General features: G+C 41.3%; 1 protein-coding gene across 1 annotated transcript; it reads left to right on the forward strand.

The window, feature by feature from the left end:
- The first annotated feature begins 160 nt into the window (after positions 1-160).
- Positions 161-10,554, forward strand: rnf214 (ring finger protein 214). The gene is made up of 7 exons (XM_041788292.1): positions 161-253; positions 385-497; positions 1,823-2,049; positions 2,531-2,664; positions 5,778-6,006; positions 6,141-6,350; positions 8,050-10,554. Exons 2-7 carry the CDS (start codon positions 386-388, stop codon positions 8,857-8,859), a joined length of 1,722 nt encoding a protein of 573 aa, XP_041644226.1. The 5' UTR covers positions 161-253; position 385; the 3' UTR covers positions 8,860-10,554.
- Positions 10,555-13,128: the final 2,574 nt, after the last annotated feature.

The following is a 13,128-nucleotide window of genomic DNA, read 5'->3' on the forward strand; positions in this document are numbered from 1 at the left end:
TTTATGAATTACTACAGCCCAATTTAACTTAGATTTTGGGATGCATAGCCTACTTATTTCTCCACACCACCACATTTTCTGTTCTTATCCTCTCACTTTTCTGTTCAATAAAGTTTCAAAGGAAAAAAACTCCTCTCCTTCATAGACGATCTTTGTTGTTGTGCCTTTCATTTCCGTGACGATAGTAAATCACTGGCGGTAACTGTAAACAGAAGTTCAGCGGCTACTAAACAAACTCAGTCATCACTCCAGGGTAAAATTAAACGTTTGGTTCTGTGTGGAGGGGTCACCGTCCCGTTCGTCTTTATCTGCCAGGCTAATGCCGACTGTTTACATGTCTCTGTAGAGAAAGCTAACCTTATTCATCTTTCTCTTTCCTGTTAGCATGGAGGCTAACGGTCTAACGGCTAGCGTGGCTTCAGGAGAGCATGAGGCCGAAAGTCTGACCCAGGAGGAAGAAAACCTGAAGATAGCTTTAGCAAGCATGACAGTGGAAGGTAAGAGCAGATGATGTAAGAAGGACATCCTGATAAAACCATGACTACTACGAGTTAACACTATGGATAAGCTAAAGGCTAATGACGTACATGTTCGAGCTGACAGTTTCCGTTTCCATGGAATTAAAGTTTTCGTCAGATCTGTGCGATGATTGCAGGATTACAAACGCTGAATTATCCCTACGGTAACCCAGAGTTGTGCGTTTTTCCTCAGTCTAACAGGAAATAATAATAATGCTTGTACTTTCAGGAGTTCAGTATGTAATATGTCAGTGTTTTAACTGTTAATTTTGACTAAAACTATGACTGAAAATGCTCTTTGACTACTTTTATTTCCTTTTAAAGATCTTTAATAATTAAAAAAACCCGACAAAAAGCAAGTTTAGTTTCGACTAAACTGAGACTGATAAGCTCGTGTTGTTGTCAAGAGGAAGATGAGAGACACCAGACCCAACAATGCAGATGACAAGATATCAAAGCAAGCTGGGCTTCAGTTACACCTGAGCAGTGCCACAGGCTGATCGCCTCCATGCCACGCCACATTGATGCAGTAATTCTTGCAAAAGGAGGCCCAACCGAGTATTGAAGGCATAGAAATGAACATACTTTTCAGAAGCCTGACATTTCTGTTTAAAACATCCTTTTTTTAAATTGATCCTATGTAATATTCTATTTTTTTGAGACACTGAATTTTGAGTTTTCTTATCCGTAAGCCATAATCATCAACATTTCAAGAAATAAAGGCCTGAATTTTTTCACTTCATGTGTAACAAGTCTATATAATATATGGGTTTCACTTTCAGAAAGAGTGACAAAAAATATTGAACTTTTTCATGATATTCAAATTTTTTGATATGCACCTGTATATCACGCTTTTCAAGGTCAGATATCTTGATTTGATCACTATTTTTTTTAAACATAACCCCCTCCTTCCATAAAAAGGCGCTGATATTATACAGTTTCACTTGTCATCTTGCTATTTACCTGTCAGGTGGAAAGGCTTGTAAATAACTGGGGAAAACAATGGAAAGCAAAACAATGCTGACTGTAAAAGTTAGAAGAACAGTGTCTGCTCCTGCCACACTTTCCTCCGCTTACTGCTAAATATTCCAGCTTTTATTAACTCTTAAGAAAAAAAACACAAAACCTATGATCCTCAGTGGCTGATCTTATAAATTGTTTTTTTTTTATTTTTCCCTAATTATTTCATCTCTTTTTCTCATTATCATCTTTGTGTTTTCCAACAGTTTTCAAACTTTTGTTTCAGTTAGTCTCTGCTTTAGTTTACTTGTTTTGTTTCCTTGTTTCCTTATTTCCTTTCCTAGACCTGCTGCGAGATCAGGATGTGCAGACGGACAACAACAGGGACGAGCTCGGCGTCAACACAGACCTGGACTGGGAGAGTCAGGTGGCTGCTATGTTGGAGTACAGCTCCACCCTGACGGAGGAATACGAGAGTCTGAGGAAGAAGCAGGACGAGGAGGAGCAAGCAAAGGAGAAACACAAACAACAACTGCAGAAGAAGAAGGAGGAGGCTACTCGCCAGCACCAGGTCTGGCTCAAATGCACATAAAAGCACAGACTAACATACATACTGAATATAAGATACATATTATTAAACCAGCAGACAGACAGTGCTCTGAAAAAATATTTTCCCCCTGCCTGATTTCTTTTTTTGTTTTGCATACTTGTGACATATTAGTGTTACAAATTTTTATTTTACACAAAGATAACCTGTCTAAATAAAAGGTCCATTTTAAATGATGATATTAAGGGAACGGTGAGTTCAGTTTGGCTATCCACACCAGGCCCGACTCCTTAAAACCACACTAAGAGCCATTATCCACAAATGGAGAAAACTTGTAACAGTGGTGAACCTTCCCATGAGTGGTTGACCTGCCAAAATAACTCTAAGAGCGCATGGACGTCTAGTCCTGGAGAGATAAATATGCAAAAATTAAGAAATCAGTACATACATATGTATTGAATAACAAAGACGTGTTTTTACTGTTCGACTGTGTCTGTCTTTTCAGGCTCTTCTGGACAAGCTAGAGTCTCTTCGGGTGAAGCTGCAGCTGAACAACTCAAAAGCCACAAGGAAAAACTTCTTAGCAAAGAAACAGGAAATGACCTCAGAGAAGACCAGAGCAGAGGAGGAGAGAAACAGGTAAAGACAAAGAAAACCAATGAAATTATTTATGCTCTTCATCTGATATGGCTACGGATGGAGCCCCCTGTCCATACTCCGCCTTTATTTTGTTCGTATTTCTGCACATTTAATATTAGAAACCAAAATGTTGCAGTACCAATGGAAGTCATGGGGGCAGTGCCAAGCAACATAGCCAACAGATTAGGCCAGATCAGTAAAACACAACAAAGAAGAATACTTTAGAAATGGTGGAACTTTTGGCTAATCTTTTTCAACCTATAATCAGTTCAATACAGCATAACAAGTAGGGGTGTAACGGTATTTGTATTCGTCCTGTACCGTCACGGTACAGCCGTCATGGTTCGTAATACAACAAATACGTCTGAGTGAGACTTAAAAAAAGTCGAGTTCTCTCTTCAGTCCAGGTGGCGGCAATGAGCCTAAAAGCTGCCAGCAACCGTCATTACAGAAGAAGGAGCAGTTACAAAAACAAACAAAGAAGAGTGATGGCGCGTGTCAAGTTAGAAGAGCCGCTGGCTTCATTTAAATCACCCGAATAGCAATGGTGCTCTGGCTCTGTGAATCATATTAACTTTACCGTCAACTATCAGCCTCTGAGGAGTGAGAGAGGCACTCTGCAGCTTTGTCACAGGTAAAGTTATCCTCAGATTTCACACGGCTTTAACCTCTTTATCCTCAAAGATGGGCTGTGAAAAGTTCTCCCAAACTTTGTAGTAGGTCCCATTAGTTAAAAAATTAATCCAATGCTGAAGTCCGTGTTGAAATCAGCAATAAAGACGCTAATTTGCATACTTGGCGGTTGTGTGAAGATGCGTTCAAGTTGGTTGGGAAATTTTAGTGTTTAAAGAATGTGTATAAATATGTCAATATATCAATGAAAATAATCTAGTTATTCAAAAATGTATTTATTTATTAATATTTTTAATAATTGAAGAACTTTTGGAGGGAGGTCGCAGCATTATTTATAATTTAAATGTAATTTATTCAGCCTATTTATTTTAATACAATTTAATTAAAAAATTAAAATTAAATTTTATTTATCCGCTTCAATCACCGTACCGAAAACGAACCGAACCGTGACTTCAAAAGCGAGGTACGTACCGAACTGAAATTTTTCTGTACCGTTACATCCCCAATAACAAGATACTTAATACATAAACACTGATCAGCTTTATTGCTTTTTACATAAATTCTGAATTTGATGCCTGCAACATGTTCATTTTTTTTTACATCTTTCTCACTGTCTTACATAACCTTTTCATCTTACAACACTCTTCAAGGGTCTGTGGACAAAGGACACATTTTAGTATTTAAGGTGGAATTCCTTAATCTTGCTTGATGTTCATCCAAAATTGCTAATCAGTGCAGACTTTCAGCGGTTGTATTTTGTGCACCTTAAGGCTCCATATATTTTCAGTGGGAGACAGATATGGACTGCATACAGGCCATTCTAGGCCCTGACCTCATTCACTGTGAAGCCATGCTGTTGTAACTCATGTAGAATATGCCTTAGCATTGTCTTACTGAAATAGACAGGGGCATCCGTGAAACAATAGGTTGTCTTGATGGAAGCTTTGTTGCTCCAAACTTGTATGTACTTCTCAGTATTAATGGTGCTTTTACAGATGTGCAAGTGACCCATGCAGTGGGCACTAATACACCCCACACCAGTCGAGGGTAGCCACAGATTCCTGAGAAGTCTGAAAATGTCTGGACTTGACTTTTGGAATTTAAGGCCATCAAAATTCTTGTTGATCAGCAGGAGCCAATCTGTTTTGTTGATCTGCAAAACAGATTGGCTAAGACTTGTTTTTCTTAAGTCTTTGTTTTCTAGCTTATTTTTTCTATTTTAATCATTCTTATTTGCATTTTTGTCCAAGTTACAGCTAATGCTTTACACATTCTTAATTCTAAGCTACTTTTGTGTCCCAAAAGTAATGAAATGGTGGTGTCACACAACACTTGTGTATGGTCTGTTTCCACTAAGTGGTCCGGTTTGGTTCAGTCCAGTTCTGTCCTGGTTTAGCTTATTAAACTCCGATCTTGCCCGTGTTTCCTCCACTGATGTCTGTCCAATCTCTCTCGTTCTGATGGGAAATCCATCTCTTTTTAGAGATCCAGATCATGTGGCTCAGTAGAGCTGGTTGCTCTTCATCTGAACTAGTTTGTCTTTTTAAATGTGCTTTAAATAAGGACAAAGGATGGAGGATAGGAAACTAGCACGCAAATAGGACCTAGCCACAGTGGCTCACATTAAAGAGCCGTTTAGTAGAACAGGCTTGTTCATGAACGGCTCATCATTCCTTGGACTCTTAGCCCACAAGCTTTTTTCTGTTGATAGTACATCACAGGATATGTTTTTTACATGTAAAAGGTGCTCAGCTAGCCTCTTAGCTCAGTTCTAGGCTCCTCTAGACTCTGGTCTCTCCCTTCGTCTGGATAGGCGATGTTCAGAGGTCTGCAGGACTGAGTATCTGTGATGGTGATCGCCTCCATCCCAGGAAAATCAGTCGTACTTGTTGTTGATTGTGAATTACTGAACCTTTCAGGAGTGCTCCTCTAATACCCAATCATGGTACTATCACCTGTCTAGACTATAATGTGAACATCACACAACAATTGGAGTGGCTTACCTTCACAATGAGTTTCCTGCTCATGACTGAGGCCGACTTTCATGCACAGCCGCAATGCTACATGGGAATCCAGGGAGAGACAGAGTGATCATCCTGAACAAAACGGCTGCAGAGTCAATCAGTTTAACTAGTAGCTGAGGGCTTGTTGCCAATTCAAGAACATGTTTGAGGTGTTTTAAAAGCATGATATCGCCATCTTTATAATAAACCAGTAGATGATCCATGGCCCCTTTCTGATCTGAGGATAGCTGCTCTGAAGTGGTAACACAAAAGTTTTACTGTGAATAAAAGAAAAACTGAATGTTGAGCGAAACTTTTCACAACAGATTTGTTTCACAGGAAAGAGAGCTGGTTGCATGAATTGCAGATAAATATTTGTATTTCTTTAAGTCAGAAAGCCATTATGAAACTATCAAGTAGGTCACAGTGAAGCTCTCTTCACCCCTGACTCCTCCTTGTCTCTCCTCCTCCCTTAAGGTTGGCCAAAGAGCTGGAGGAGAGCGAGTCGAAGCTGAGTGCTCTCACAGAGGAGCAGAGCGAGGAGCATCGCAGGTGGCAGGAGGAACTGGAGGAGCTGAGGGAGGAGATGGAGCGAGTGAGGAAGGAGGCGCAGGAGTCCGAGCTGCAGGCGCTAAAGGACGAGATCGCTGCTGTGGAGAAGCAGAGAATCGTCGCCATGGAGCACATTGACTCCTGGTTCAAAGAGGTAATTAGGGATCTGGGTTTTTAACCATCAATTGTTGATATCGGTTTAAACCCTTACTACAAACTTAATCGTGAGCTAATAGCCATCAGACATGCAGCCATTCCAGCAGTGATGATGTTGGTGTCTCATCTTAGGTGGGACAGTACCTGAGCATTCTCCGAGTGGAGTTCCCACAGCAGTACACCCATGAGAAGCAGAAGTGGGAGAAGAATGAGGGCATGGTGCAGAAGAACAAGATGGAGCTGCAGAGTCGTTTTCAGGAGGTTCTGCAGCAGCTGAAGCAGGGTCGAGAGTTGGAGTCTCTGCCCAGGATCAGCGTGCCGTCTCTGCCACAGGTTCCCATGGTGAGTCCTTCTTAAACACATCCATGTTAGATATATGAGCTTTCATCTGCACGCCAGCCAAACTGGCCACAGAACGGTGTGTTCATCAGGCAAAATCTAACTTTAAACCAGTGTTACTCAACCCTGCTCAACCAAAGAGCTAAATTATTTTAAAAATCCTTTGTAAGAGACATAATCTAAGTCACTGATCATCAACTGGCGGCCTGGGGGCCATATCAGGCCCCCAAAGCTTTCTGTCCGGCCCCCAGAAGATCATTAAGGGAAAAAGATGTTGTTGCCTTGTGAAATCCACCTAAAAAATGATTAATATTGAAATAGTTTTAGAATAACATTTGATCATTCTTTATAGAAATTTACTTGCCAGCCATTATTGGTAAAAAAAAATCAAATAGGGTTAAAGTTGGAAGTAATGTTGCAAAAATGGATGGATAAAGTGGTGAAAAGAAGTTACAGAGTGGCTAAAAGTTATAAAGCGAGATTGAAATGCTGCAAAAAATGGTGAAAGAGGGAAAAGGAGTATCAGAAAATAGGTTAAAAGTGGCAAAAAAAGCAAAAAAGTCATTTAAATGGGATAGAAAGTGGCAAAAATATAAGAAAAGTGGCAAAAATGGATCAAGGACTAGCACAAAGGGGAGAAGACATGCAGGAAAAGTGGTTCAAAAGACGTTAAAGAATGGTCAAAAATGGGTTAATGAGGCTGAAAGTATCAAAAAGGGGTTAACAGTGTCAAAAATGAGTTAATACCAGTGCTATGTGGGCAGGCCTGTCTTCTTGTGGCCTGCTGCACAATAAGTTAATCAAACCAAAATATTGATCTAATTTTTGTTTATTTGAAAATCTTGCCCCAGAGTTTCTGCAGAGACTAAATTTGGCCCTTGTGCAAATGTACTTGATGACCCCTGATTTAAGTGGTGACAATATGTTAAAGGTGGCAAAAATGGTCAAAAAGCAACAAAAATGGGTGAAAAGGGGGCAAAATAGGGAGGAAAAGTGGGAAAAGGGTCAGAAAGTAGCAAAAAATGGGTGAGAAGAGACAAAAAATGAGTTATAGGTGACAATAAGTGGTCCAAATGAGGTAAAAAAAAAAGAGTGAAAAGTGACTGAAATGGGCAAAAAGCAGTCAAGAGTGGTAAAAATGGGCAAAAAATAGGAAACAAGCAGTATTTAATGGGCAAAAGGTAGCTTGAATGGGCGAAAAATTGTGAACAATGGCAAAAATGGGATAAAAGTGGCAAAAAGAAGTGGCTAAAATGGGCAAAAAGTTGGAAAAAGATGGTATTTAATGGCAAAAAGTAGCTTAAATGGGTGAAAGTTAGGAGAGAAAATGGTGAAAAGTGGCAAAAAAATGGGTAAAAAGTTGAAAAAGTGTCAAAATGGGCAAAAAGTAGGAATAAAAGTGGTGTTTAATGGCAAAAGATAGTTTAAATGGGTTAAAAAAAAACATGGTGAAAAAAGGGCAAAAAAGTTTCTCCTTTTTAAGGTTTTCTTGGGTAATAATATTTAAAATTAAGACATAAAAGAGCAACATGTGGCTCAAGAGCCACACGTTGAGTATCACTGCTCCAAACCCATCAATAAACACATCCAAAACAACACACTGCTGTGATCGAGCTGTCTTATAAAAAGAGACCATATCATTTTAAAAGGATTAACCTATGGTATCTTAAAGCTGGAATGATTCTTCTTTTTCTTTCCACAGGCCGAACTGAGATTCCGCCAGGTCATGCAGCCTCTGTTCCGCCCTCAGTTCAGACCCCCGCCTCCTCCACACCACATGAACCGACCCCTTCCTCCTCAGAGACACCCACACTTCCACCCCCCGCCCCCTCACCACTACCCCCTGTACCGCCACCGTTTCCACCACCCACCACCTCCACATCACTTCCAACCACCATTCCCACCTCAGCACCATCCTCCACCGCCGCTCCAGCCCCACATCAGAGCTCCAATGAGGGTGACTCCTCCCCCCAGTATTTCTCCATCTCCACCTGTTCAGCCTGTCTCTCCTTCTCCTCCTCCTCCCTCTGCTGCTGCTGTTCCAGCTCAACCCTCCGCTTCTGCTGGCAAATTAGACAAAGTCCTGGAGAAGCTCGGGACTCGTTTCCCACAATGCAACAGAGCTCAGCTGACGTCGTTGCTGCAGCAGGTGAAGATCTCCCGCGGCACACTTGCCGGTATGTCCATGGAGGAGGTGACTGAGCAGGTCGGCATTAAGTTGGCCCAGGGCGAGAGGCCGGCTCCTGGTCCAATCAGCCGCCCCACTCCTCCCGGCCCCATCCAAAGACCGTCATCCTCCCCTCAGAGGGCCGCCACAGGAGGAGGAGGAGGAGGAGGAGGAGGAGGAGGTCAGAGCGTCGGGCCCCGTAAACTCTGCCTTATGTGTCAGAACCACGTGGATCCAGAGAGCCGCCATCCACTCAGCTGTTCCCACGTCATCCACAGAGACTGCATTCGAGTGTGGCTGCAGTCCAGCAAGAACAACTCCTGCCCCTTCTGCCAGGCCAAGTGATGGAGGATCACGAGAATGGACAATATTTCAGATCAGTGCCATTCAGCTAAAAATGAGTCTGATTTAAGAGCTACATGCCTCTTTTTTACAAAGAAGTTAAGGATCATAACCGATAACAGAGGTTTCAGTTCATAATCAAACAGTCGAAGAAGTTCCAGTTCATAACAGGTCAAAGAAAGAAGAGTTTAGTCCTGAAAATAAAGTGAATGATCATTAGAAAACAAAAGGAAAACTCAAAGGCACTTTGTTTTAAACAATTGGCATGCCTTTATTTTTACTACATGAAGCCTTCGTACTGCAAAAACTCGCATTTTAGCGAGTGCACTTGTCAGATTCCTAGTCAAAATAATCTCAGTAGTTTTATTTAAAGCCACACTCACCAGATAAATTCCATGAAACATCTTATTACAAAAAGACAAAAAGAAGATGTAATTGATTGTAAAACAAATATCAATGCAGCAAGCAAAAGTCACAGGTTAAACCATGTCCATCTTTGCAACAACAAAAAAACTCAAGCTGATTGAACGAATGATCTGTCAAATGTATCAGAGCAACCAAACACAACGAAGTAGGCGTGCATTGCAGCCGAGGAGTTAACTACGTAACCAGAGCTCTACAGGCAGACACTGCCATCTCCATCCAGGATTGTTCACTCTCAGTGGAGCCAGTTAGTAGATTAATCTCATGCTGAAGCCGGTCAGGAGAAGAGCAAACACATCTTTAACATCTTTGTGTCTGGTTCTTTGCTCTTCTTTGATAAAGAAATGTCCAGTTCTGGTCAGACTGCTGCTGTAGCTGCATCCATGCTGATCTCTTCACCTGCTGCCGTTGTTTACAGGTTTGGAGTCCTTTAAACTAAGCATCACCCAAAGCTACCACCTCATTCTCCTCAAATGACACAGGCTGGTCCGATCTTTCTCTGACAGGAACAAGACTATCAGCCTAAAGCTGATAGGAACACCTAATGACAGACATGAAATCTGGATAGTCCATTGGCTTTGTGAGGTTGGAGTTGTCTGTTTTTAACATTGCAGTCTTTGATAGATTGTCCAGATCCCATGTCTGTAATCAGGCAAATCAGTCTTACAAAGCTCTAATCTGCAATGATTGTGCCAGGCCTGAAAACAAACCTGGCACAATCATTGTTGTCTGAGGAGAATGTGCAGTAGTTACAGGTGAGATTCAGCTGTAGTTGTAGCTACAGTATAGCAGTAGTTTTATCAGAATTGGACCACTTTACTTTAGGAAATAAAAAGCATAAAGGTCAGTCATTTTTTGTTTGTAACATCTTGAAAATTTTGGATTTAGTTTAAAATGACAAAAAATAATGTAGTGCGATATTATTGACGTGAAATTAGAGAAGTATACTAACTTTTATTTGAGTTTTTGAAGTGAGATAGGAAAAAAACCTCCTGATGAAGGCTTGATGTAGAAATGCCTCAAGGTCTTCAGGACTATAATGTTGAAATAAAGGCATATGATACTTTTGAAAGAGAGTGCCTGGGGTTTTAATTTTTTTCTTAAATGCTTGTCTGTCAGCTGATAGAGCCGCTCTAATCTACACTTCCTTGAGTCCAGGCAGACAGAACAAATAAAACATTGAAGATTTTTTTTGTTTTATTCTTCTTGTTTGATTTCAGATGGCTGTTTGGCTGTATATTTGTTATTTTCATTAAATTTTCATTTACTTTGTTTTTTCCTCTTCTTTGAATGGTGAGAGCGTGGAAGTTGTAGAGCAGTTCACCTACCTTGGCAGCATAATCCGTCGATCAGCTGACTGTGAGGCGGGTATCTTAGCATGCAGGTGAAAGTTAGTCTTTCGGACTGTTCCTCCCAGTCTTACTAGACTCCTGAGAGGTGTAGGTGTTGACTGATGGCTGGACTCCTTTGTGACAAGTTCTATTTGGTGCATTTTTAAGTATCATTTGCAAGACTGTGTGTCTAACGCTGACGTGCTCAGGAGAGCACCCATTGCTAGTGCACCTAGTGGGTGACATCAAGGGTAGGATGTGTTGTAGAGGGGTCACCTTTGAGGATACTGGTTGAGATGGGGTATTGGCCTAGATGATGGCCATCAGGAGGCCAGAGCAGTACTGGACCAAGGGTGACACAGGGAGGTGCTAAACTCCCATACCAGAGCTGATGTAATAGTGGCCTATGCCGGTGTGAGCTTTACACGTGCTGACTACCTATTTATCCTTATTTTAGTCATACCACCTGTCCTGCTTGGAGCTGATGAATATCGAGCAGCAGATTATACTGGAAAAAATGAAAGTATGGCTGCTGAGTCAGCCGAGGCAGAAGACAGAATGTTTTTGTGTTTGTTCAGCCACTGAGAGACGATGAGAGAACGCATTTCCAATATTTTTGGATGTAGGGAAGTAGACTTGGTGAACTGGTTTGTTGTCTACAGCCATTCATCTCACAGCAGAATACCCATGATATTCCTGGAGACTCTGCTCAGACACAGGCAGTAAGCCGATGCTACCCAGCGGACCAATCACACGGGTTGTGGTCTGTGTAGTTTTGCAGACTATTTAGAGCATTGATACTCTCCGTGTGACTCTAGAGCCACACGTAGTGGCTCTTTTGTGATAATATGTGGCTCTTTTATGTCTTGAGTTAAAATTTACCCAGAAAACCTGTTAAAGGGAAACTTTGCCCTCAGAAATTATCAATTGCAAGTCACATTTATCAGTTTTTTTCCCACAGTTGTACAATTGGCTCTATTGTCAACCATTAATTCTTGTCTGTATGTTTCCATTGCATTTATTTGAAAATGTTGCCCTTTATTTCATTTTTTTGTCACTTTTAGTCAATTTTTACAGCTTTAAGCCCACTTTAGCCACTTCTTTTTACCCGTTTTTTCCACTTTAATCTGCCCTTTATAGCCACTTTATGCGTACTTTGCCCCTTTTCACCCCATTTTTTTTCCCCAATTTTTACCCATTTTTGCCACTTTTCACCACTTAGATTGTGACTCTTGCAAAGGTATTCTTCAACTATTTGGCTCTTTGGTTGAGCAGGGTTGAGTAACACTGTTTTAGATTTGTTTGGGAGGTGCATGTCAAGCTAGGTAGTGGGCTTCTGTGCAAGTTCAGGACTTATAAACCTCACTGTATGAATACATTCATCACAGACCTATGAATCAGGTTTAAGAGTGTCTTAACATTATTTGTGTCATGCCCATTTAAACAGTGAGCCTTACTCAGTATCATAACAAAGAAAACTGTTTTTAATCAGAGATGGCATGATAAAAGAGTGAAGAAAATGACTGAAATGTATTTTATATTGTGGAACCAGAAAGAAGGCCTGTTTTATTTCAGTTTTATGAGCTGTACTAAGACCCTGGATGCCCTCTGCTGCACGTACAGTAAACACTACAGACGGAGATATCAGGCCATAAACACTCACAGAAACAACCTTTTAAAGATCCTCACACTCACATCCTCCCTCTGGACCTCCCAGTCAGCCTTAATGGGAGCGCTGGGCGGTCGATGTTTGAGGTTAAAGGAGCTGTCGCTTCCCAATAAATATCACACACACACATCCAGGGTAGAGCGCTGAAAATGTGTCTATCTGCAGACGGTGTGAAATAATGGCAGCGTTTGTATTTGCTGTTTACAGGCTGGACGTCCATCTTTCCTCTAACAAACTCCCTCAGTTTAAAGGTTAGTCTCTCTGAGTGATTTTACAGGCAGCAGTGCCAATAAGAGGCGCTGCTCTCCCAGTAAAGCTGCTGTAATGAATGAAGAAGCTGCAGAAAATAAAGACAAACACATCTGAGAGGCAGGGACAGATCAGAACGCTGAGACTCTGCAGGACGACACAAATACGACTGAAATTACCTACAGAGTAAAAGAATCTGATTTTTTTCTTCACCACAAGCAGCTGTTACATGACCTTTTTTACACAAGACTGAAAGATGAAGAATTCAGACTCCCTGAAAGCACAATTATGCAGGATTTGATTTGGTGGGGCCCACAGAGGGTCTCTAAGTCCAGCTGCACTGTTGCATATTAACCTCCTAAGAACATACATTTACATGACAACATTGCATTCTGGCTTTCCAACAACATGCCATAGTAGTACTTTCTACAATAATTATCGTCCAGGTGGGGTTGGCACAAGCCCGTGGTGGTGCTGTCGATGTGCCACCCAACCCCCTCTCGAGCCTGCTGTTTTATTAGAAGAGCCGGCTCCAGTTTTCTTTCTGTTTTCAGTTTTCTGTTGTAAAAGCTAAACTGGTGCAGAAAGAAGAGCCAATTG

The sequence above is a fragment of the Cheilinus undulatus genome, linkage group 5 (genome assembly GCF_018320785.1).
Source record: "Cheilinus undulatus linkage group 5, ASM1832078v1, whole genome shotgun sequence".
NCBI lineage: Eukaryota > Metazoa > Chordata > Actinopteri > Labriformes > Labridae > Cheilinus > Cheilinus undulatus.